We start from the raw sequence: 24,476 nt of genomic DNA, 5'->3' as shown, positions 1-24,476 counted from the left end.
AATTGGGACAGCCTTCGTCGCGTCGCGGTGACGTAATCGGCCTTAAAATGCGGCCTTTAAGGCTGCAGACCCTGAATTGGGATACAGCCATATACTGACTTGGCCACGTTTAATGTGAACATCCTCACTGGAACAGGAGCTGTGACTATAAGGAGAAACACACTTTAAGAGAACTTGCTCACTTATTTGTCTCCTCCCTCTCAGATCCGGCCCGTGGTGGAGGAGACCTTCAGCTTTTCACAAGTGCCTCAGGCCTTTGAGAAGGTGGAGAAGGGTCACGCCCGAGGAAAGACGGTAGTCCAGATCAGCAAAGGGGGCGACGACGTATAGCTCTGCACATCGTGGGCTTTTCTTATTGAGTGCTGTCAATGCTTTTATAGACTCCGCCCACAAAACCAAAGACACATTGCACTTTGTTTTCTATCCAAAGTACATTGTTTACCTTTTCATCAGGTTTGTGTGGCTGTTTCTTTTCCACTGTTTGCTGAGGATCTGAGCAGGTCTCCCTTGAAAAAGAGGTTTTTAATCTCAATGGGATTTTCCCGGTTAAATAAAGGTTAATAATAATAATAACAAGCACTAAAACTGCTGTCAGCTTAAAAAAAAGCTTTTATTTTTCAGTGACTCAAAGGAAACTCTTCACTAAAATAAAGACATCACATTATTACTTTAATGTGTAACAATATTCTCACATTTACAACCAGCAGAGGGCAGCAGAGTTAAACTCAAGGTCTTTACACTCAGTGGTTCTGTACAAACGACAGTGTGTGTGTGTGTGTGTGTGTGTGTGTGTGTGTGTGTGTGTGTGTATAAAAAAATTAAAAACTTTACAGCGGATCACTTTGATCTACAAACAGCTTCTGGAGTGTAAGAGAAGTACCGTACAGGAAAAGGTGCAGCATTGAAACAGGGCAGAGGTCTCGCTGAAGTAAACAGTCTTTGGGTTAAAGGTCAGCTAAAAACATTTTGTTCATCAACGTGAGCTCGTAATCCAGCGCATCGTCTTTCCAAGCAAACACGACAGCGAACATCGGTGTGGGCTCCACGGCTGAGCTGCGTCTGAGGGCCCAGCGTGACGGAGCTCCGTCAGGAGGCCGTGAGAGTCGTCACAGCAGCTCCAAACTCCACCTCTGGTTCAGCTTTCGCTCATCAAACGTGTTGAGGATCACCTGGTTTTTATCGTACTGATGCCCACCTGGAAACAGACGACACAGCTCGAGTTCAGTCATCACTGCAGCACGTGACGCTCACGCGCTCAGATTATTTCAGTCAACTTTTAATTTTGCGTTTTAGTTTTCTTAAAAAATTAGTTATCACTTTTTAATCAGCTCAACGTAAAATGAACAGCAAAGAAAAAAAAAGTAACGTGAACTGAAGGTGTAAAAATAAAGGTGTCTGACCTTTGACCTCCAGGATGAGGTCTGGTTTGAGGTTGCTGTGAACCACACCGTCCGGTCTGATGTTCCACAGCTGGCTATCTTTGCCTCGCTCGGGAGAAACGCAGATACGGCTGCCCGCCATCATCACGCTGCCCGAGGACTCCAGGAAACAGTCCTCAACCACCTGAGGACGCAGAGGAGGAAGTGGTCAGCATTAACAAGGAAACAAGTTCATATTGAAAATGATTAAAATGAACTTGCTGAACATGCTCTACTCTCCCTCTGTAACATGAACCAGCAGGTGGGAAGGGGTGGAGGAAAAAGGCTCTTTCAATGGGAGACGCTGAGTTTTTACAAAGTGAGGAAGCAAAAAAGAGAAGAGCCAACAAGTGCAGAACAAAGAGACCCGAAAACATTTGAGACGCACCCTTAAACCCAAAGATTTATAAACAGAAGCAGAAGTAGGACGGATTATCAAACTGAACCCAAGTGCAGGTAAGTACGAGAAATTCAGAATTTAGCACCGAATTAAAAGCCCGAATCTAGCTGTACGTAGTGCTACCGTGGCTGTAGCTCAGGCGGTAGAGCAGGTCTCCTACTAATCTGCACGCCAAACATCCTTGGCATGCGGTCTGGGCAGGATACTAACGCCAAGATACTTCAATTGGAGTCTGAATGTGTGTGAATGTTAGAAGCACTTGCAGGGAATGAGCATGGAAAACGTGCTTGTGTGAACGAGGTTCAGAGTAAATAAGCTCATGTGAGAACCCGTCCATCGTAGGATAAACGCACTGTGCAGCTGTCAGTTTCAGCAGTTTTCGCCGGCGTACCTTGCAGGTGAGATATCCGTCCCGATAGAGCCACACCTGCTCCTCTCCCCCCGACTCCTCCACGGCCTGCACTCTCATCAGCTTGATGTCATCCAGCGTTCCCGTCAGAGACATCATGCATCCCGTCTCCCTGTTCCTCAGGCGGAAGTACATCGGTTTCTGTGTTAGGAGCAACAAGTACAAAATACAGATGTTAGTCACAGTGGACGTCAGGAAGAGATTCACGAAGCATCAGTCTGGCATTCGATGCAAAGACAAACACATTTAACATTTCTACTGAAATAAATAGAAGTCGCTCTCACTTAAAGAGGACCTACTCTGCCTCTCCTGTTCCTGTGGTAGATGTTCATGTTAAACATGACCAAAGTCTCAAATAACACCAATCCAAAAACATCTCAGGTGCTGGCGTTAAATGGGCCAGTCAGGACTTACCTGCAGTAAAGGCCGGAGGGATCCAATCCGCTGAAAGCCGCTATGCTGAAATAAATCAGCCTCTTGGCTTGGTTGGAGGATCAGCTGTCGACCTCTGTAGTTACTGCCCTCATACAACACCCACCTGGAGACAGACGGACATCGTTTTAGCTCGCCAGATTTTATCCATCGTTTCATTCAGTCCACCAAACAAGCCACGAAGCACCGTTTATGGACCTTTCTATGATCCAATCGTGACTGAAAGTTTTAATTAAAGCGCTGAAATAAACACTTTGTGGCAAAAGGGAAAATTTAATGTAAAGCCGGCTGGGGTGTGTAACTACACTAAAACTGGTACAATGCTAACACCTGGTGGTGAAACTTCAAAATTCATGCAAAGCTATAGTTATTAAAATATGTGCAGATATAAAAGCGGTCGATTAAAAGCTGGCAGTAATGGCAATAACTGGGAAATCGGGAAAATCAGCATATCGAGGATATCCGTTTATCATCTGGCTTTTCTTGTCCCACCATCATGGATCAGGCTAAGAGGTCACACGAAGCTGGTTATCAGTTATAATCAGTCTAACACATGCACAGGTCTATTGGCAGCACAGACACAAGCGGTAGTCAGGATAATATCACAATACTGAGGCTTCTAGAAAATGAAGAATATAAAGAAAACCTACAAAAACAGATCTAAATCTACTTTTAGTGAAACAAATCTCAGCTGTTTATTCATCATAAATCCCATTCATTTCAATTAGCTTCACTCTATATTGTCCCCTCATTGTCAGCTCCCTGCAGTGGCTGTATTGCTCCAGCTGGGGGCCCCATCACACAGTTTGAAAGCCTCCGGGTCACAGGAAGTGATGACTTTACATACAAAAGGCTGCTAATAAAATGCGTCCAATTATTTGGATGAAACAAAACATTCACTGGGCTGACTTATAATTCAAGTTCAGTACTTTGTGGTGAACTGCTGAATACTGTTATAAGATAACAATATTTTCATTCACTGTTGCATAATTACGCTTCTATGACCAGGTGTGCAGACACACCTGAAAGGTCCATTCTGAACCAGAACCTGCTGCATATAAAACCTTGGTGCCGATGGCAGGTGTCTGTCACATTTTTAAACCAGCAGAGGCTCAAACGTTCATCTCTGTCACTTACATTCCTCCGTCCACCACCAGGGAGCGTATGCGAGCGTCCAGGCCGGCCTGATGCAGGTTCACAGCTTCGTGCGTCAGCACCACCCTGCGACCTCTGCAGCCCACCTTCGTGAACAGGGCGATGGACGGCAGAGAGAACTCCTGGAGGTGGAGAGCAGAGGGTTGAGTTCACACAGAGCACCACAGAGGGCTGAAGACACGTCCAGGGAGAACAAACACTCACATGTCCTGCAGTCCGGATGGACCGGAAGCTCGAGTCTGAGGACAAGAAGCCCATGGCCTCTGTGCTGGGGTACTCCCCCTCCTCCAGGATGTACATGTTCTCCGTGAACTGGGATCCCTCATGTGCCACCCAGCTGACAACAAATATGCAGTATATTGAATGAAGCCATGCAAAAATGTTACCTCGTGCAGCAGCATTTCTGACCCCTCATGACCTCATAAGTACAGACGATAACCACATGACTTCAATTCTGATAAAAACACATTTGAAGTTCGATAAACTGCAACCAAATCAATTTTCCACCCACTCCAAGAGTCAATCTTTTTTGTTTAACAAACTCTGAGCATTAAAATCAGAAGATAAGAGTTTAATTCCTGACGTTCCTGAGGAACAGAAACAAACATTGTTCTATATGAGAACGTCTTACAGGAGAGTACTCTGAAAAGGACAAAGATTCCCTAAAACAGGCTTGTGGTGGTTGTTTACCTGCCAGCCAGCACCTTACAGGACCTGGGTGTGAAGTCTTCATCCAGAGCTGCCGCGCTGTCCTCCAGACACACCAGCCGTCCCTGGAAGTGCCCCTCAGAGTAGAGCTGGACCTGTAACACATCCAAACAGCCTCAGCGACCCAGCAGCACACACTAACAGAGACTCCTCATCATTTCTGATTGATGCCGAGCTGCACACGAACGAGCGATACCTTGAATTTTGTGGTTCCCATGCTGTCCTGCAGAACAAACAGAGTTGTTAGAGATGCACCTTTTATGACGTTAAGCCTTTGTGTGATTAACGGATGCTGATGGTTTCTTACGTGGAACACGGGCTGTATGGATGCGATCCTGAAGTTCTGAGCTCCCCAGTCCTCCGGGTTTGCGTACATGCCTTTCTCCAGGACGTAGAGTTCTCCGCTGAACCCAGGCTTCTCAAAGGCCACCCACCTGCAACGACAACCAGCTAAGAAATGAAACCACAGCCTCCATGTTTTCATCTGCATCACAAGCTCTGCAGTGAATCCTGTAACCGTGAGAAGCACACGAGCCACGATTTACCCACTCATTACATGGATGAAGTTTATGTTTAGGATACTCTTACAGGGATGTCTGCTGAAACTGGAAACCACCTAACTCCAAGGAAACCAAAATAAAAGCCATTGTTGCTCTAAAATCAAGGAAGTGCTTGCAAACAGCACATCTTCAGGTTTCTCTGAATAATGACTTGAGCTGCAGCATTATCTGTATAAACAGGCCGAGTCTCGTCTCAGAGGCTGTAAAATGACAGGCGAGGCCGTCGCAGAGCTAACAGCAGAGTGTTGGGCAAACAAATCCAACCAGCTCTGAAAACCAACAAAGAAATCTTCCCTGTAAAAACTAACAGACTTGCTTTAGAGTTTTTTAGCCCTGTATCGCACGAGTTTTGAATATTTAATCAGCGCTGGCACATCTCAACGATCAGCTGGAGAGAAACTGTGGGAGTGGTTTGGGTGAACTGGCCCTTTAAAGTGTTGGAAAAAGAAACCCACAGATATTCATTACTGATTATCAGCACATACCACGCTACTTTTATCTTCAGTTCAATTTGATTCCATTTATTTATGCATCACTAAATCACAACCACAGTCACCTAAAGTGCTTTATACTGTAATCACGAACTCATGAACTCTAAACTTTCACATCCTACGAGTTGCCTCTAACGCCCTCTGATAGTAACTAAATTCTGTTTTTGTAAAGCTCTGCCCTCGGGAAGCTTCCTTTCATCAATTCCATGAATGGATCCGTTTCACAGGCTCGTCCATAATCCATCCTCTGAGGCTATAGGCGTGTATGTTTGCGTGTGCTGTGATAAAACACTGTAACGTGAGAAGCACACGCCCGAAACCTGAGAGAGAGAACATGAGTTTGAGCTTTGTGTTCATTTCTTTCTTCTTGTGTGTCTGACTTACACTCCACCGGTGACATCGACAGACTGGGTCTTTGCACCGTGGCCGGTCTCCTCCAGGTTGACGACGGGTCCCAGCAGGTTGGTGCTGAGGCTCCGCTCACCGAAGTCCTGCTCGCTGAACAGCTTAACGTGCGGGGACAGGAAGTCCTGACGAAGAAGGCGACACAGACAAAAAGTTTAAAAAAGAGAAATCGCTGCATCAGATGGAAACGCCCTCCAACCAGGAGCCTGCGGGTTAGCGTCTCAGGTGATACGTACTGCGATTACAGGCCGAAGTGACTGCAGCCCGTCCTCAGATCCCCCCCAGTGGCTGCAGTGAGGGTACTCCCCCTCCTCCAGGATATACTGCTGGCCTTCAAAGTCTGCCTCCTGGTAGCCCACCCAGCTTCAACGTTGATACAAAGACACATTACAGACCTTTCCAACTGATATTTGTAGCACGTATAACAGTAAAGCCTTTTAAAGATCCCTGTTTAAAGTGCACTGTGCAGCTTTTCCATGTGTTCGATGTGCAACACGACTGTAACCTGACAAAGTGAGCCAGCTTCTAAGAATGTGACATTTAGGATTTGGAATGATGACGATGCCCCTGATAAATACTCACAGGCCGCCGAGGATCTTCAGAGACCCGACTGCACACAGCGTCTTCTTGTTCACAGCAGGTTCGTCGGATTCTTCGTCCGGCTCTTGTACGTTGTAGATGTCGTTGTGAACCTCTAAACACTCGCCGTCAAAGTTGGGCTTCTCGTACAGTAAGGCCTGCACGACAGACACACAAGCAGGAGTTTTTACCTCTGTGTGTTTTTAGCCCACTCCTGCCTAAAGGTACAATCCCATTCATTCCACAGATTAGTAGTGTAACATATTTCACATCCGTCAGTGGAAACAGGCTAAAGTTCAGGCTGTAGGCTTGGAGCTGTCAGCGTACAAGGAGCTGATGGGGGAAAATGCCTGAGCATGCTCGTTACAGGAGGTCTTTCTTTGGCCTGTTCCTAAAGGTATCGCAACTAAACTCGTAGGAAAAGAAATACATTTTGGGGAAACATGATGTGAAGACATCATTGGACTATTTTTTGGTGTTTTTTCATAGCACATTCTCCTTCAACCAACAGCTTCACAGGAATTCAGCCTCATCTCAACCACAGTGAGATCTGTAACAGGAAATTCATCCTTTTTCCTTTGAATTCTTCCCCAGGCCACTGAATCTGAGCCAAGTCATCAAACATAATGAATCGTGTCAGCCAAACATGTCTGGACTGAACTAAGCTCGTCACTTTAGGTCCGACTGAGATTCTCAGAGATTCTCAGGAAACACAGCTGATGTGTGCAGCAGGTATTTACAGATGTGATGTAGAACAGAACAAACCTTGACTTCATTGGGACACTCCACTTTTATCGGCCCCTGTAATAAAGACGCACTCTATCAGACTCAGGTAACTCAAAGAATTACAGTAAAGTGCAAACGTTCACAGGTCAGCCACAACATTAGAACCACCTGTGCTAACTGAGATTAAACATTGTTCTATGACTAAAATAAACACAGCGATGTTTCTGCTAACAGATGATTTTCTGACCTTTTATGTTTGAAATCAAGTTTGCTTCCTGATGTATCCGACCCTGACACACTCCACTGTAATAAACTTCACCGGTTTTAATGTTGTGGCTGATCAGACTGCATAGCATCATATTGTGTATTTCCTGTACTTTACCATTCGGAGGGGTCGGAGCGAGCCTACGAAGGGCTCAGGGAAGCCCCAGGCCTCCGGGCAGGGATACTCTCCCACCTCCAGCACGCCCACGAACCCTCCAAACCCTGGATCGGTGTACACCAGCCAGCTGCAGACAGACACGAGATGGGGAGGAAAGTTGAGCAGGATTTCAACATTTAAGGGTTACTTTCCTGAAAGAAAACGTTAATCTTTGACACAATGGAGGGAATAATGAGCACTCTCACTACTCCCTCCACCCATCAGGAATCTGCTGCAGTTAACTGGGACAACCACAAGCTCCGGCCTGCCGCCTGCATTCCTTCACACACAGAACTCAGATGGATGATTTCCCATCAAACTTTATCTTTCTGTGCTCTTGAACCTCCACAGCGTTCCTGCTCCGGTTCAGACATCATAACTAATAATGTAAACAAATTAAAACATTCTTTTTCTGGCATTTAATCTCAGATTTGTAATGAGCCTGTACCACCAACAACAGCAAATTCCCATTTAAGGACATTTAAGGCTCCACTTACACTCCAGAATGGACCTTAATGGAGCCGGTGGTCTGTGGGATGCCATAGGAGCTGACCTCTACGGTGTCATCAAAGTAGGACGCCATCCTGCCCAAGCCGTTCACCTCTGAGAACAGGTCAATCTGGGGCATGCTGTAGTCCTATGAAACACACAAAAATAACACTGTGTGAGAGCTTTGACAGTTCATTTCTTCATTTACAATAAGCCTGGAAAACTGAGCTTTTTGAATCAGGTTAAATGAAACCCAACTCACCCTCACTGCCAGTCGAATGGAGCCGATGACCACAGGCGCTGTGGGAATAGGTTCACCTATCTCATCTAGCGTTGCAGGACTTTCCTCCTCTGCCCAGACATTCACGATGCCATCTGTAGGACCTTCTTCCAGAGCGATGATACGGCCCTGGAAACCAGGCTTCTCATACAGGACCCAGCTAAAGAGACACAATCACGTAATTCTACACTTTTCACAGAACAAGCACCAAAGATTTCAGAGGAAAGTTCAGTCACATCACCTGGATAAGTTAAAATGTGCTGCTACGTTACAATGGTAAAGTTTGTTTGGGGTTAAATCAAAACGGAGTGTTTTTCCATTAACTATGTCCACGTGTGATCATCACACTGAAGCGTGGATGCATGCTAATGCATACCATCCTCTGATGACTCTGACTGATATGATGGGGGACAGCTTCATGGTGGTGGCATCTTCTACATCAGAGTAGAGCTCAAAGGCCTCTCCTCCAAACTGAGCATGCTCGTGTATGATGATCTAGATCAAGACAGACATGTCACTGGAATCCATCATTAGAAATTCAATCTATGTTTAGATATACACTGCAGTACCTTTCCAGGTCTTTTGTGGAACCCTCTTACTGCAGGAATCTGCAAGAAGAGTTGGAAAAGATTTAGGTTACAAACTTAAAGCTGAATTTTAAATATTACTTTGAGTGGTCATCTGAACTGAGTGTGTCCTGATGGCCCTGGCCATGTGAGTCGAATGCTTTTTTATTCTAGAACCGTTTTGTCTGTGTGACCTCAGTAAACACGTTGCTGACACCTCTAGTTTTTAGTTTTAAGCCAGTCGTTGGTTTCCACGTCAGGTTTGGGATGGTAGTCCTCCTTATTTTAACCCTGGTTACCCTGGAGTAACCTGCTGTCAGTTACCTGAGTGCTCACACAGCAACTTTAAGTATTAATTCATTACTTTTAGTGAAGTCCCATTCATTTAACAGTTACAGTTACAATAATACTTTTACCCAAGAGCTTCTTTCTTTCCCTAGTTCAGGTTTTATTTTAGACTTCCTAACAGGAGCAGTGCATGCTAAGAGACGTCAACAGAAATAAAAGATGTAAACGTGCTACATTTTTAGCAAGATTAGTGTAAAGTGTACTCTTAGCAGTCTGTTAAAGTTACTGTTAGTTTGGTATTTTAATCATCTGTGCAGTAAATGTTTTTGCCTCATTTTGTTCTACCTTAAAGTCAACAGCAAACATTAATTTGTTTTGATCAGTTTCCAGTGCTCCTGTTTCCTTTCATGCCCGCGGCAGAGAAACAAACAGTGTGATTATTTAAAGACACATTTCTTTTTATAGGTCTGCTTTATTTGCCTGTAGATGCAAATACTTCATCTCAGCCTGGAAGACGAGCCGATTTTGGAAGAAACTTCCTGTGAGAATTCCACATTGAGGACACGTTCATCTTTCCTGTCCTTACTTGTAAATGATTCACAGTTTGGTTGCAAAAGCATCACATAACAGTGTGAAGGTGGGGCGTGTGTGGCCACGGATATAAACTAGGAACTTATGAGTGCTTTGCAGATTTTCTTAGCTGATTAAAACCCATTCAGGCTTTGAGAATCCTTCCTGCTAACAGGCAAAGATATCATTTAAAGTCTCGTGCCTACCTTTGGCTTTGAAGTTGTCTTTTGAAATCCATTTGGAGGGCGCTGCTGGATGTAGTTGGTGATTGGAGGAAGTTCTTCAGGGCTCTTCAGGTTCAGATCCACTTTAGATAGACCTGCTATCAGGTCCTGGTCCATAGCGATGCTCTCCTTTGTATTCTGGTTAGTTTGAATTGTCTGCGCTGTGGAGGTCTCCGTTTCTTTTTTGTTCTTCTTCAGTAATTTCTCTAAATGTTCAGGCAGCTTTATGTCAGAGAACGAGGGCAGCACAAGAGGAGGAGGAGAGGAGGAGCTAAAGACTGACTCACTAACTCTTCCTGTACCACCTCCTGTGACCGGGCTTTGATCGACGCCCATCCCACCCATGTGTGTGGCCTCAGGCTTTGATGAATCAGCAGCTTCCACGTTTCTGAGTGAGGGCATGCCCTGCTGCTGGTCAGAGGAAGGTGTGCTATTTGAGGCAGAGGAAACTTCCTCTGTACTCTTCCTGGTGGAACGAGTGGTAAGTAAGCTGGAGAGGATGGAAATCTTATTAAGTCTTGACGTAAGCTTCACAGGCTCTTCTCCATTGTCTTGCCCCTCTTTTCCTGCTTCAGCTTTGGCCCCCTCCTGGAGTGCAGATTTACCTTCAACCTCATCAAGTGTTTTTGCTTGCTGTTCAAGAGTGGGTGTGGCATTTTTTTCCAGAGTTTGGCCATTCCTTTGATTTCCCTTTTGTTTAAGAATTGTCGTAGGTAAAAGGTCAATAAAGGTTCGTCCATTTTTCCTTAAGCCAAACTGGAATTCCTCAGGATCGAACGTTTTCTCGAAGTGGTCCTCCTTAATGGCCGGCAAGACAAAATGTGGAGGTTGAGACTTTTTATGAACATGCTTCTTTGGAGGCAGTGCGAAAGGCATCCCACCTTCCTTAATGTTCCTGATAAAATCATCGGCATCAAGAGGGTCATCCACACTAGCGGACGTGTTAAATCTTCTTTTGTGGACCCTTCTCTTCTTCTGATGAGATTCCACATCTAACCAACTGGAAGGAAAGTCTGCATTTGATTGCAGACTTGGGGATGAAGTGGATGATTTCTCTGCAGTCTGTAGTCCTTTTTTGAAAGCACTACCTAGAACATCTGTTTCTCTTTTTTCTTTTGTGTCTTTGTCCTTCAGGAACACCTCGCTGGAACCAACCGTGGGTGATTCTTTCTTGGCATTCATCTTTGAAGCCTTTAGTTTCTCATCCACTCCAACAACCTCTTTAATGAGGTTTTTCTGTTCCTGTTTGCCAGCTGCTCCAGCCATGGAAACACTTGATGTTACAGTTAATTCAGGATCTTTAGTTGTTTTCTTCAGATCCTTTGTTGCTACAGCCTTTGATTCCGGTTCCTGGTTAGTACCTGGAGCTGTGTGAGGTTCAGTAATTGTCTCTGGTTTCTTTATTTGCACAACTTTGACAGGTGTGCTCTTCTGGTCCTTTTGACTGCTAATTTCACTGTTAGCCTTTTCATTTTCCAAACTCTCTGCTGATGAGATCTTGGAGTCAGGACTCCCTTTATTTTCCACAGAACCCTGAGTTTTGCTTTCCATGTCATCTGTAGATTCTGTCTTTGCAGTCTCTGGTCCCTGTTGTAGACCAGGTTGTGGACATTTGGATTCTGTTGACTTATTCAGTTCTGGTATTGTCATGTCTGCATTCTGCTTGTCGCTAACTTTAGTTGCCACCTCACTCACCAGGCTCTCTGCTAATGAATCCTTGGTTTCAGGAGCCTGGACCTGCTGTTTGCTAACATTATTATCAGCACTTGCAGTTGTCGCAACTTTGACTTCGGTTTTTTCATTGGCACCTTCAGAGCCACCTGAGGTCAGTTCTTGGGTTGCGTCTGTATTTTGGATCTCTGTTGTCTTAAGCTGAACTTGTGCTCTGACCGTCTCTGGTTTCTGTTCAGATTCATGAAGTTTAGATTCTGTCAGTTCTTTCTGGTCTTGGACTTCAGCCTTTACAGGTTGGATTCCAGCATCACTATGAGTCTGCAAAGCCGCCGTCTTATTTACTGAGCTTTCTGCAAATGAATTCTTTTTAGCTCCATCAGCATCCTTTAGGCCTCTAATTTGGCTTTCTGTTGCTTCCTGTGGAGATTCTGATTTTAGAACAGATGTTTGACTTGTGGATTCTGCTGATTTGTCACCCTCTTGTTTCGTTATGCTCCCATCTTGGTTGTTAAGGGTTACAGGAGCCTGGACCTGCTGGTTGCTAACATCATTATTAGCATTTGCAGTTGATGCAACTTTGACTTCAGTCTTTTCATTAGCACCTTCAGCACTAGAGCCACCCGAGGTCAGTTCTTGGGTTGCATCTGTATTTTGGATCTCTGTCTTCTGCTGACTTTCAGCTCTGACTGTCTCTGGTTTCTGTTTAACTTTATGATCTTGAATTTCAGATGTGGTTGAGCTCGTTTCCTCTACAGGCTTCAAATCCTGTTGGATTCCAGCATCACTATGAGGTTGCCAAGTTTCTTTCTCACTCACGAGGCTCTCTGCTGATGAATCCTTGGTGTCACCTTTCTCTTCAGCTTCATCAGCATTCTTTAGGTCTTGATTTTGACTTTCTGCTGCCTCCTGCAGAGATTCTGCTTTTAGAGCAGATGTTGGACTTGTGGATTCTGCCGATTTGTCACTCTCTTGTTTCGTTATGCTCCCATCTTGGTTGCTAACAGTTACAGGAGCCTGGACCTGCTGTTTGCTAACATCATTATTAGCATTTGCAGTTGATGCAACTTTGACTTCAGTTTTTTCATTGGCACCTTCAGAGCCACCCGAGGTCAGTTCTTGGGTTGCGTCTGTATTTTGGATCTCTGTTGTCTTAAGCTGAACTTCTGCTCCGACCGTCTCTGGTTTCTGTTCAGATTCATAAAGTTTAGATTCAGTCAGCTCTTTTTGGTCTTGGACTTCAGCCTTTACAGGTTTCAAGTCCTGTTGGATTCCAGCATCACTATGAGTCTGCAAAGCCGCTGTCTTATTTACTGAGCTTTCTGCAAATGAATTCTTTTTAGCTCCATCAGCATCCTTTAGGCCTCTAATTTGGCTTTCTGTTGCTTCCTGTGGAGATTCTGATTTTAGAACAGATGCTTGACTCGTGGATTCTGCTGATTTGTCACCCTCTTGTTTTGTTATGCTCCCATCTTGGTTGTTAACGGTTACAGGAGCCTGGACCTGCTGGTTGCTAACATCATTATCAGCATTTGCAGTTGATGCAACTTTGACTTCAGTCTTTTCATTGGCACCTTCAGCACTAGAGCCACCCGAGGTCAGTTCGTGGGTTGCATCTGTATTTTGGATCTCTGTCTTCTGCTGACTTTCAGCTCTGACTGTCTCTGGTTTTTGTTTAACTTCATGATCTTGAATTTCAGATGTGGTTGAGCTCGTTTCCTCTACAGGCTTCAAATCCTGTTGGATTCCAGCATCACTATGAGTCTGCAAAGTTTCTTTCTCACTCACGAGGCTCTCTGCTGATGAATCCTTGGTGTCACCTTTCTCTTCAGCTTCATCCGCATCCTTTAGGTCCTGATTTTGACTTTCTGCTGCCTCCTGCAGAGATTCTGCTTTTAGAGCAGATGTTGGACTTGTGGATTCTGCTGATTTGTCACTCTCTTGTTTCGTTATGCTCCCATCTTGGTTGTTAAGGGTTACAGGAGCCTGGACCTGCTGTTTGCTAACATCATTATCAGCATTTGCAGTTGTCGCAACTTTGACTTCAGTTTTTTCATTGGCACCTTCAGAGCCACCCGAGGTCAGTTCTTGGGTTGCGTCTGTATTTTGGATCTCTGTTGTCTTAACCTGAACTTCTGCTCCGACCGTCTCTGGTTTCTGTTCAGATTCATGAAGTTTAGATTCGGTCAGCTCTTTTTGGTCTTGGACTTCAGCCTTTACAGGTTTCAAGTCCTGTTGGATTCCAGCATCACTATGAGTCTGCAAAGCCGCCGTCTTATTTACTGAGCTTTCTGCAAATGAATCCTTGGTGTCACCTTTCTCTTCAGCTTCATCAGCATCCTTTAGGTCTTGATTTTGCCTTTCTGCTGCCTCCTGCAGAGATTCTGCTTTTAGAGCAGATGTTGGACTTGTGGATTCTGCTGATTTGTCACTCTCTTGTTTCGTTATGCTCCCATCTTGGTTGTTAAGGGTTACAGGAGCCTGGACCTGCTGTTTACTAACATCATTATCAGCATTTGCAGTTGATGGAACTTTGACTTCAGTCTTTTCATTGGCACCTTCAGAGCCACCCGAGGTCAGTTCTTGGGTTGCGTCTGTATTTTGGATCTCTGTTGTTTTAACCTCAACTTGTCCTCTGACCGTCTCTGGTTTCTGTTCAGATTCATAAAGTTTAGATTCGGTCAGTTCCTCTTTGTTGTCAACTTCAACCTTTACAGACTTCAGGTCCTGTTGGATTCCAGCATCACTGTTAGTACCCAAAGTTCTTGGCTTGTTCACCAAGCTTTCTGCTGATGAATCCTTGGTCTCATTCTTGTCTTTAGGTTCCACACAGACAGCCTTTAGGTCTTGAATCTGGATTTCTGCCTGCACGACAGACTCTGGTTGTACTATTCCCACTCGCTTTTTCAGACCAGATTTTAGACCAGATTTGTTACCATCCTTGTTTTCTGTCTTTTCTTTGGTTTTTGAACCTGTTGATTGGTTAATCTCTGGTTTGGTAACATTTCCATCTTGGTCAGTCTGTTGTTTGCTAACACTATTAGCATTCATATCGCCCATCTCCTTTTTCAGGCTTTCTACTGATGAATCACTGACTTCTGTCTTTTCTCTGGTACCTTCTGTACTAGTGTTTACTGAGATCAGTTCTTGAACTATCACCTTTTCTTGGCTCTCCAATGTCTTCTCTTGAAGTGATTTTTCTTGGGCTGGTTTTGTTATACTTTCACCTCGAAGTTCAACTTCATTATCTGCAGTCACTGCATCATTCCCCAGACTGTCCACTGACAGGTCACTGGTTTTGGTTTTTTCTTTGGTGTCTTCAGTACTTAGAGAAGTCTGGTCTTGAATAACATCCATAATCCGGCTCTTCAGCATCTTCTCCTGACCTCCAGTTTTTACCATTTCTGGTTTCTGGTCTAATTTATCATCTGGATCTTTGACTGGTTTTGTTGTGTCCTTATCCAGGTCTCCAACAATTATGGACTTTTGGTCTTCCTGGATGTTAGATTTAATGTCAGCATTCACAGCTTCAGTCACACTCACCAAGCTATGCATTGACAAATCCTCTGTAGCTTCAGTGCTGGCAGCTTTTACTTCTTTAGTTGTATCTGATTTTAAAATATGTTTTTCTGATGTCTTCTTTGAGGCTTTCACCTCTGCAAGGTCCTGATTTAGATTAGCCTTTGTTGTAATGTCCTCACCTTGGTCTTTAGCAGCGGCCGCCTTCTTGTTTTCTTGAGCCACGTTCAATAAAGTCTTCTTTTCTTTATCAGCTTCAGCATCGAACATGTTCATGTCGTTTACTTCTGGAGTTCGTTTTTCTTTTACATCTCTGTCACGTTTGTCGTCCAGACTTGTGTCTTCACCTCCGACTTCCTCATTTTTTGTCAGAAGCAGTTTGGATTCATTTTTCACTTCTGATGCTTTTGTTTTCACACCGCTGCTCTCGGTGTTTTCTTTCAAAGACATCTCAGGCTGCTGTTTTGTAGTTTCATGGAGTATTGCTCGCTCCTCCCTCGTTTGTTCTTTCAGAGCGTTTGTAATCCCTGTCTGTGTTTCTTCCTTGGATTCAGCTGATAAACCTCTGTCCTCTGATGACAGATGTGCTGATTTCTCTGAATTTCTTATGGCTCTCTCTGCGGTTATGCCCTTGAGCGCCTCTTTGCAACTATTCTGTGACTCAGTGCTTTCCACTGCTGTGTCACTGAGCGTTTCATTTGGTTTTGAGCCTTTCCCTTCAGATCCTCCTGCGAGTAAAAGAGCCTCTTTGTGCAACTGATTTTCAACATTCTTGGACAATTCACCAACAGTCACAGCCTCTGTTTGAATGCCCAACCTCTCTGCTGGTTTCCTGCCACCCTCCTCTTTGCTTTTCTCCTCTACTTCAACATCTTTTGCTAAGGCCCTGTTTAATGTCAGGGACGTGTCCCTATCGTTTGTTAATTGATCCTCCCTTGATAAATCCTTTTGCTGCTCTGTATTGGCTGGTTTAGACTGATCTGAGTCATCCTTTGACATCAGTTTAGCAGGAAAACTGCTGCTGTTTATCTTTTGCTTGGAAGTGAATGCTTTTATTTTATTACCAGGAATACGTCCACGTATCTCCCTTTGAACGCTGTCACCCTCAGCGGGTTTGCTTAGCATGTCAGCTTCATCCTCAGGAGCTTGTTTTGTGTCGTGAGTTCGTGGTGCCGTGTTTTTATTTATGTTTCCTGTTAGCTTCAGTGTTTTCAGTGACGGGGATTTCGGTTCTCGTGTTGTGTTTTTATTTTGAATAACAGACACGTTTTCCGCTCGACTTCCATCAGTAACTTGAGACTGAATTGCTTTGTCGATCTCGCAGTTCGACTGCACCTCGGCTCCTGTGTCCGGAGCACTTTCTGTAATAACTGCGTCGCTGTTTTGCAACCACTGGATGTTTGAAATGTCTTCAGTTGCTGTACTGGTTCCGATCTCTTTTTCTTTCACTTTGGTTTCATCGGTGTGTTTTATAATACATTCCTCTCCCTCCGACTTGAATTTAAATACGTCTTTACTGTCACGCTCTTTCGCCGTGACGCTTTCAGGTGCTTTTACATCCGTCTCTGTGTTGTGATTTGAGTCCTCAGAATTCCCACTTTGGGAACGTTGTCTGGGTTTTAGTTTATTGGAGCTTCTCTGGCCTCTTGTGGGAAGTTTGCTCACAGACGACGAAGTCTCAGGGGAATCTTTTGCAGGCATTTTTTGGTGCTGTTTGATGTTTTCGTTCCATTTAAAGATCCTTGATGAGACGGTTTTCTCTTGTTTGGTGGGAGGTGGAGAGATGCTGGAGGTCGGAGTATCGCTCTCACCATGGATTCTTTTAGAAAAGGTTTTGGGTGGTTTCACTGGTGGGACATTTCCTGCTGGGAAAAACAAAAAACACAGACAGACAGGAAATTATGGATCTTATGATGGAGCAGAGACACCGCCAAAATAAAAAATAAACAGGTTAAAATATTAGGAGTAAATACCAGTAACTGTATCAGAGCTTTACAGTGATATTTTTAACACAAAAATAACTTTGTAATTTCAGGAACAGGTGGGACAGGATAATGGAAAACTGTGTGTAATACATGCATGTCTATTATTAACTTTATATGTTTTATTTGATTGCATTTTATTGGCAATTATTCCATATTTAGGCAACTGTTTTTCAGATAATAATAATAACCTAAATATTTGGTTTTTCTGCAGAAACATCTGCAAACCAGATGTTTGTCCAGATCCAACAGATGAAAAACAGTCTGTATTTTCATCAAGATCTCTGTATGAAACCCCGCTTGTTCATTTTAGTTGCCCCTGGGTTTCATATGTCCTCCTTCACCGCCCCTCATGTCGCCTGGTCCGACATGCTATTCGAGCTTTCTTACCTTTCTTTGGACTTTCGGGTAGCGGTGGCGGCGTCTCACTCCCAGGACTCTTGTCAGCTGTTGCATCTTTCTGCTCTCGACTTGTCTTCTGGACTGTTTTAGGTCTGTCCGAGTCCATCTGACCCGATGAAACCCTTCTATGGGTTATATCAACCTTCTTTCTCGTCGGAGATGAAACGGGCAGCCGGCTCTCCACATCGTTCTGCTGCTGTGTTTTTTTGACGTCCGGACTTTCCCCATGTGGTGGGTGTCCACTTTTACCGCTTCTCTCCTCATTTTCCACGTCATTTAGCAAGTTCACAGACTCAAAGTCCTCATCTGATTTGTCCTTACTGAGTTTTGTTCCGGTCCTAGTTTTCGTGGGAGAAATGTTCCCCGACACAGATTTTCCTCCTTTGGTTTCCTCAAAGCTTGGTTTCCTTCCAGGTCTGGCTGCAGTTGTTGGAGATTTCAGAGTCTCTTTGGTCCTAGGTTGTTTTTGTAGTTTGGGCCCTGAGGTGTCCGGCGCCGATGTCTTATCTGGTGTCACTGGCGATTTCACGTCTGCGTCTGATGTTGATCTTTTGGGGATTTTAGACTTTGAACCCGCAGCACCGGAGGGAGCGCGGGTTTGGTCTTTTAATGCTGGCAACAAAGTTTCCACTTTTGTGCCCTCTGTGGAGCCCTTTGCCTTTGTTGGGACATTCTTGGCCTTGTTTCCAGCTGCAGAGGTCGGGGTCTTTGTTCCACTCGCCGTGGTATGTCGGCTTTCTGCTGCTCCTATAACTCCTCGTTTCTGGGCTGCAGCCTGGTCGGCTGCTTGGCCTCTCGCCGCTGATTCTGCAGCTGCTGGCTTCTTTTTGTACATGTCTGACGCTGCAGAAGTGTCATCGAAGTCTGAGGCCTCCAAGTCTGTTTTACCTTTAACTATGGCTTCCGGAGTAATTGCCTCAGAGGGTGAAGACTCGTCTTCTCGTGTGGGCCGATCGAGGGTTGTGTCCTTAAAATCAGCATCGTTGTTGTTTTGGAGGATCAGCCGTCTGTCAGAAAACACAGAAAACATTTAATGACAGCTGTAGACACACCTTATGTATCCACACAAGTAGATAGATCCTACGCTGTGAAAACCACCAAGTGTTATAGCAAAATAGATTCTGGCTTTGTAATACTTTGTTGCATAAATGATAAAAAAAAAAAAATGTTTGAAAAAGAATTAAATGCAGCATATTTAGACCATCAGTTGTGCCTTTGGAGGCCATTAAGATAAATTTATGGCTAAAAATCCAGAGAAGGAAAAGATATCCTGGATATTACAGCCCCCCGGTGAAGTCACTGTTACAACTTGAATCCTCAGGGTCCTCAGATAGCTAATGCTAGCACTATTACAGTGAAGCACGAGTCCAAAGAAGAGTTTACTGCCAACTGGCTCTAAATCCACAGATCCAACGAGCTGCTGACGCAACAGACATGAGAAAGAACAAAGCAGCCATGAAGCAGAGAAAAGAAAAACAGCCAAAATTACAGCAACACAAGACGAGGACAAAGGAAGACCTGGAGCTGAGCTCACAAGCCCTTCTCCCCTCCCAGAGTGGGTAAATCCACCTGACTGTCCAATACATGGATGGAATTTCTGAGCCTCTGCCTGACTGAGCTTCCACTTTTAAGACAGCAAATAAGAAAACTACTTTTAAAACTCTGTGTTGTCCTTAAAATTATAAATCAGACGCTTAGCAGGGAGATTTCAGCCGAACATCAGAGCAGCAGCTGTAAATGCCAAATGTTTTCCTCAGTTTACACCTGCACAACACGACCAAAGGGAAAAACTGCATCTGCGAGTCTTCATGTGAAAGGTCACATGTTGTAGTGTTTTCTGACCTGATTAAGTTCAAATATCGCTCAAACATTTTGTGTCTCTTTTCTAATCATGCCATAAAAATGCTTCACACATGCAGAGTTTCCACTGTTCTCCTGCACGATGACGGTAAACCTGGATGAACTGTGCCGTCTGTAAAACCACCTGCAGAATCAACCGTGTGTAGAAACTTTAAGCACTCCTCCCGAGGCTGAGCGTTTCCACGGCATCCTGAGGTCAAACATGAGACCTGCTGGTTGTAATGACTAACTGGAGGTAGTGAACGAACACCAAAGGTTAACACAGAACAGCTGACCTACATTTGATAAATCTAGTAAAGTGTCAGAAGCTTAAAGAAGGTGTTTCTGAGTGGCTGGATGTTGGGTGGATGAATATTTCAGCGCCTCCCTGCAGGTTTTAGCCCCATTGTTCAGCCCTGGCACAAAGCACCATGGGAACTCGGAGCTCGGGTTGCATGCAGGCTGAGCTCTGTTTCTCTGGATCAAAGAGGCTGTAAAAGCAGAGGAAAATGAAAACAGACAGACACTCACGGTTTCGCCTCTGTTGTGTTTGAGCTCTTTGAAGTTGAGCCTTCGTCCACACTCGGCTCGGGGCCGGTGTGCACCTCGGCAACAGCTTTGCTCTTCGAAGGCAGACTCACAGTCCTGCGTGTGACCCGGCTTGATCTTGTCCGGTGTCGCTCCTGAACCGGAGGAGAACTCCTTGTTGAGTCTGTGTCCGGCCCCTCCGGCTGCTCCGTGGGGGTCTGGACCTCCCCCACAGTCTGTGACAGGGAGGAGAGTGAATGTGGCAGGCTGCCACTGAGCGGAGGAGTCTCTGAGGGGGTGGGAGGGCTCTCTGGTGCTCCCTCATTCTCTGAGTCGTCCTCTGGAATTACTGTGGCAGGTACGGCCAAAAGAGGAGGCGAGTCTGCTCTAAAGCCCTCCTCCTTTTTCATTACATCCCTTTCTTTCTCCCACTCCACCTCCTCCTCTCCCAGGTGTGTCTCCACCCATATGGCTTTGTGGAACAAGACAGGAGACTCGCCTCGGGGTTTTTCCTCTCTTGTGGTTGCACTTTCTCCCGACAGGCTGCTGGTGGATATTAGAGTGCTCGTCCTGGGTCCTCCTGAGTTTTCCCTCTTCCGGTCCGGAGGCTTTCCCTCCTGTTTGAACAAAGTTATTCCTCTCAGCGCCGTGCTGTGGCCCTTCTCTCCAACCTTCACCGATGCTTTCTTTGATGCTAAGCTTATGGAGGTTAGGTTAGGAGACTTTGGGGACTCCACAGCCTTGGAAAGTGGGATCTGAAGTGACGTCAGTGTGGTCGGGCTGATGATATCATCCTCACTGCTGCTCTCTGGTCTCTTCAGTACTTTTTGTTCCAAATTCACCTGCAGCCGTTTGCTCACTTCCTCCACCACGGATTCAGCGAAGCCCACTTCTGACTTCAAACCGGGATCTGGATCTGGCTCGGTGGCAGATGCAGGGTCTGTGGAAGTCATGATTGCATCCAGCTCCTTCACGCTGCTTCTCCCGGTGCTGTTACTGTCTGCAAACGGCAAGTCCGCCTCTACTGTGACCTGCGAGGCCCTGCTGGAGGCGCTCCGGCTGGAGCTCTGGCTCACAGTGTCGCTGTGCTCAGCATTTAACCCATTTTCTGGCTCAGATTGGGCCGAACGTGGAGACAAGGGGGATGCCGGGGAGCTGTCGGTGGAGGTGCTCGAATGATTCCGGCTGCTGCTCTTCTTCCTCTTGGAGCTGAAGAAGTTGGTGAGACGGCCGAACACTGATTTCCTCTCCTCCGAACTCTAAAAAGAAAAGAGGACAGGCAGGAAAGATGAACACTGAGATGTAAGACTGCATTAAGAATGAAATGTGCACAAAAACAACCTGGTGTACTTCCTCTGAGGTTGAGCTGCATCGTGCGCTCTGCCTGTCCTGGACTCCTTGAAACACAAATACAGTCTGGGCCTAAAGTTATCCCACCACCATCACCTCATTTTTCCTTTTCATCTATTTTTATACATTTGAATCATTTTTGAAGTTCAAGGAAATCCCCTGAAAACAGATCCTGTTATATAATCAGAGCCAAGAGCAAGAAAGAAGAGTCTGCAGGTTATTTGGCTCCAAGTAAAAACTGAAGCTTTAAATGTTTGTCGATCCTCGTCAGGCAAACTGAGAAGATGAGAAGGAGCGAGTGTTTGTCAGAAGCTCCAACTAATCCAAATCACTGCTGAGCAGCAGGAACTGCAACATGGCAGCCAGAGAGGAGGCGGCGACGGGGAAACATCATCAAAAACAAACAGCAGCCATTCATTGGAAATAAATGTAAAGTAACTGTCGCAGCAGGATTAACAGTAACAGACTGAGTTTGATATTTCTGCAGAAGCACTGAACAGATAATTACGCTCTGAGCTTTTGACTTTCTCTACATGATTACATGCAATTAGACTTTAAATGTATTTCTGTATTTTTTCCCTGTGAGAAGACTGATGGATGTGTTTGTTCATACGGTGTGTTTATAAAAATCGAACAGCCGATTCTTTCATCCTGATGCTTTAATAAGTGAAAATCAGACTTGGATTCATCTCTCAGTCGAGCTGAGACGAGACGAGCCGGCTTTTCTGTAGAAATGAAAACTGGCAGGTGCCTTCATCGACATGCCTTTGAGTCACAGACGAGAATACCTGAAAGATTTTCTAGATAAATATTCTTCCTCAGTCAGAAATGCAAATCGTTGGAATTTACCTTCCTTTAAAAGGTGCGACTGCAATCAATAAGAGTTCTTTCAATTTCAGCTGAAAACATGTTTTATAATTTGGACAGAATATGATCCTGATACACAGACGCAGGTAAAAACAGATCTTTCATAAACTAACTGGTTTTAAGCAGCCAGTTACCCCACATGAGCTTTGAAGGTTTGCCCAAAATGTAGAAACTAAAATCATCAGCTGAAACGTTTCAGATTTGGTTGATCTTATCAGCTTCATTTACTCACAAACACATGGATGGACTGGCTGAGTGACTCTGAACAGGAGCAGCTCTCTGTGTAATGTGAGGTAAGCTGTACAGTCAGCACGGCCACACTGTGAACACAAGCTCTTATAACAGCTTATCGTTACCTCACTTTCATTTTTCACTCATACTCATGTTTAAAACAGCATTTTGTTACATTTTAACCACCTGAGCTCCTTTACTTTGGATATTTGTTTTATTTTGAGCTTATTTACTTTGCTTATACCAAAAGTTGGGAAATACGGGAAGGTCAAACAAAAGCAGAAGCATTGTTAAAGCAAACCCTCTCTTAAAATCTTTATTCTCTCTTATTATGAAATATTTTTGACTATTTTTTGTGTAAAGAGTGAAAAGCTGAACTAAACTAAACGCAGACACCCTGCAGTGAATGACACACAGCAGTAAAACTGAATGACTAACTAAGACACAAACACTTTCATTCCCACAGCTCACAGATTCAAACGGCTCAGAACAAACCCGGAAAACAAACATGGAATATCGGAGCAGGTGGAAGAACAGCAGAGACGTCCACAGTCCAGTTTGAAGCCCGGATGCTCATAATGCACGCACTGCAAAACTAAAGCTGGCAGTTGTCACAAAAAACAAAGAGCACATGTTAGAACAAGAAGCAGGAGCCACAGCAGCTACGCACCATCCTGACTTCCTGGAGTCCAAACTGGAGAAATCCAAGTTCTGTGTCAAAGTTAGTCCCCAAAATCACACAAAACTGCGCCGAGAACCGACGACTAATCACACCTTGTAGAAGAATTCAAACTCTTAAAGCTTCCTCCTCCTCGGGCAGCACTGACTGCCTCTACCTGAGCGTGTCACGGCTCTGAGACGTGGGCTTTGCCTCCTACATCACAGACAGTGTGTGAAAAAAAAAAAAAATATTGTGAAAGCCAGCTGGAATTCTCAATCCAGTAAAAAATGAGAGGGTGTGGACGAGGCTGGCGCAGAGCAGCACACCCTTCCTCATTCTAAAGCGTGCGTGTGAATGGGACGCCTGTTATCTGCTGCCGGCTTCACGAACAGATCATTTAGGTCTCAGTGTCGTGTAGAGGAACCACACGGCTGTGACGGAGGAGCATTTCTCTGGGAGACAAACCCATTTCAACACCCTCACTCTGCTTTCCAGCATTTCCATATTTTCACTGAGCAAACAGCAGCTGAGGCCGGCTCAGGCTCAGTTTTTCCAGTTCATATCCAAACAGAAACAAACCACGGAAAACAAAGTGGAAGTGCGGCTACTTTACCTACTTTAAGGGCCTGAAATCCAGAGTGTGTCGAAACCCGGAGGGATTACTCTCCTTCCACCTTTGCCCGCCATGTATTAGTCCACCAACCGCTGCCCTTCTGTTTACCCAAAGCAGGGACAAATGTCAGGTAGGTGGGGACTGAGCTCCATATCAGTGTGAATTATGCCCCACGTCCTTATCTCTTAGACTGTAATAAAAACACGCGGGAAAGATAACGGAGATCAAAATGAAAGAGCGCAGGACGCCTGAGCTTCAGCTTTTACACACGAGTTAATTAAAGCTTCTTATAGTTAGAAATGAACTGCAATCGTTTCACACACTACATATGAAAAGCCTTATAAATATACATTACACTGTATATTAATGAAGGCATTTATTTTATATGAATCTTATGCATTTAACCCAACGTCATTTATTTACTGAGGGCTTTTATTGTTAGTAATTTTGGCATTTTATGTCCCCCATAGGTTTTTGGTCCTCCCACAGACACAAATAGCACAGGAGGACGGGTTTGGCAGGTTTCTGTTTATGGGAAGTAGCTCCGGGCCAATAGGATCCAACAGGATTATATGCATGTCATTTTAAAGGAGAAGCACATTGTTACAGTAACTGTTTTTAAAAACTATGTCCACAAACAACATTCTTCATATTCTTTAAGTCTGTAATAAAATATTTGTCCGGACTGACAT

The 24,476-nt window shown here is 44.8% G+C and overlaps 2 protein-coding genes across 4 annotated transcripts in view; one reads left to right on the top strand and one right to left on the bottom strand.

The window, feature by feature from the left end:
• The window catches only part of rtn4ip1 (reticulon 4 interacting protein 1), a 32,556-nt gene extending 32,109 nt beyond the window's left edge, over positions 1–447 (top strand). Inside the window, exon 9 of the mRNA XM_085257568.1 lies at positions 205–447. Coding sequence (XP_085113694.1) covers positions 205–330 — 126 coding nt within the window. The 3' untranslated portion in view covers positions 331–447. The remainder of the gene's footprint in view (positions 1–204) is intronic.
• Positions 448–589: 142 nt separating this feature from the next.
• Positions 590–24,476, bottom strand: part of LOC146551786 (uncharacterized) — a 48,295-nt gene continuing 24,408 nt past the window's right edge. Inside the window, exons 3-24 of one of the 3 annotated variants that reach the window (XM_085257565.1) lie at positions 20,066–21,321; positions 17,684–18,702; positions 12,596–17,176; positions 10,104–12,121; positions 9,043–9,081; positions 8,850–8,968; positions 8,456–8,633; positions 8,202–8,341; positions 7,666–7,792; positions 7,323–7,358; positions 6,561–6,715; positions 6,215–6,341; positions 5,958–6,103; positions 4,830–4,956; positions 4,719–4,745; positions 4,505–4,617; positions 4,019–4,151; positions 3,797–3,936; positions 2,642–2,765; positions 2,210–2,368; positions 1,401–1,563; positions 590–1,195 (exon numbers count right to left, since the gene is read on the bottom strand). In XM_085257565.1, coding sequence (XP_085113691.1) covers positions 1,107–1,195; positions 1,401–1,563; positions 2,210–2,368; positions 2,642–2,765; positions 3,797–3,936; positions 4,019–4,151; positions 4,505–4,617; positions 4,719–4,745; positions 4,830–4,956; positions 5,958–6,103; positions 6,215–6,341; positions 6,561–6,715; positions 7,323–7,358; positions 7,666–7,792; positions 8,202–8,341; positions 8,456–8,633; positions 8,850–8,968; positions 9,043–9,081; positions 10,104–12,121; positions 12,596–17,176; positions 17,684–18,702; positions 20,066–21,321 — 11,016 coding nt within the window. In that variant the 3' untranslated portion in view covers positions 590–1,106. Of the gene's footprint in view, positions 1,196–1,400; positions 1,564–2,209; positions 2,369–2,641; positions 2,766–3,796; positions 3,937–4,018; positions 4,152–4,504; positions 4,618–4,718; positions 4,746–4,829; positions 4,957–5,957; positions 6,104–6,214; positions 6,342–6,560; positions 6,716–7,322; positions 7,359–7,665; positions 7,793–8,201; positions 8,342–8,455; positions 8,634–8,849; positions 8,969–9,042; positions 9,082–10,103; positions 17,177–17,683; positions 18,703–20,065; positions 21,322–24,476 lie in introns of all 3 variants that reach the window. The other 2 variants (XM_085257563.1, XM_085257564.1) reach the window with 2 other exon arrangements.

The sequence above is a fragment of the Mchenga conophoros genome, linkage group LG19 (assembly GCF_057382185.1).
Source record: "Mchenga conophoros isolate Kocher_MC1m ecotype Shallow Benthic linkage group LG19, M_conophoros_male_GT1.1, whole genome shotgun sequence".
NCBI classification, from domain to species: Eukaryota; Metazoa; Chordata; class Actinopteri; order Cichliformes; family Cichlidae; genus Mchenga; species Mchenga conophoros.
This window is presented reverse-complemented; position numbering and strand designations above follow the sequence as displayed.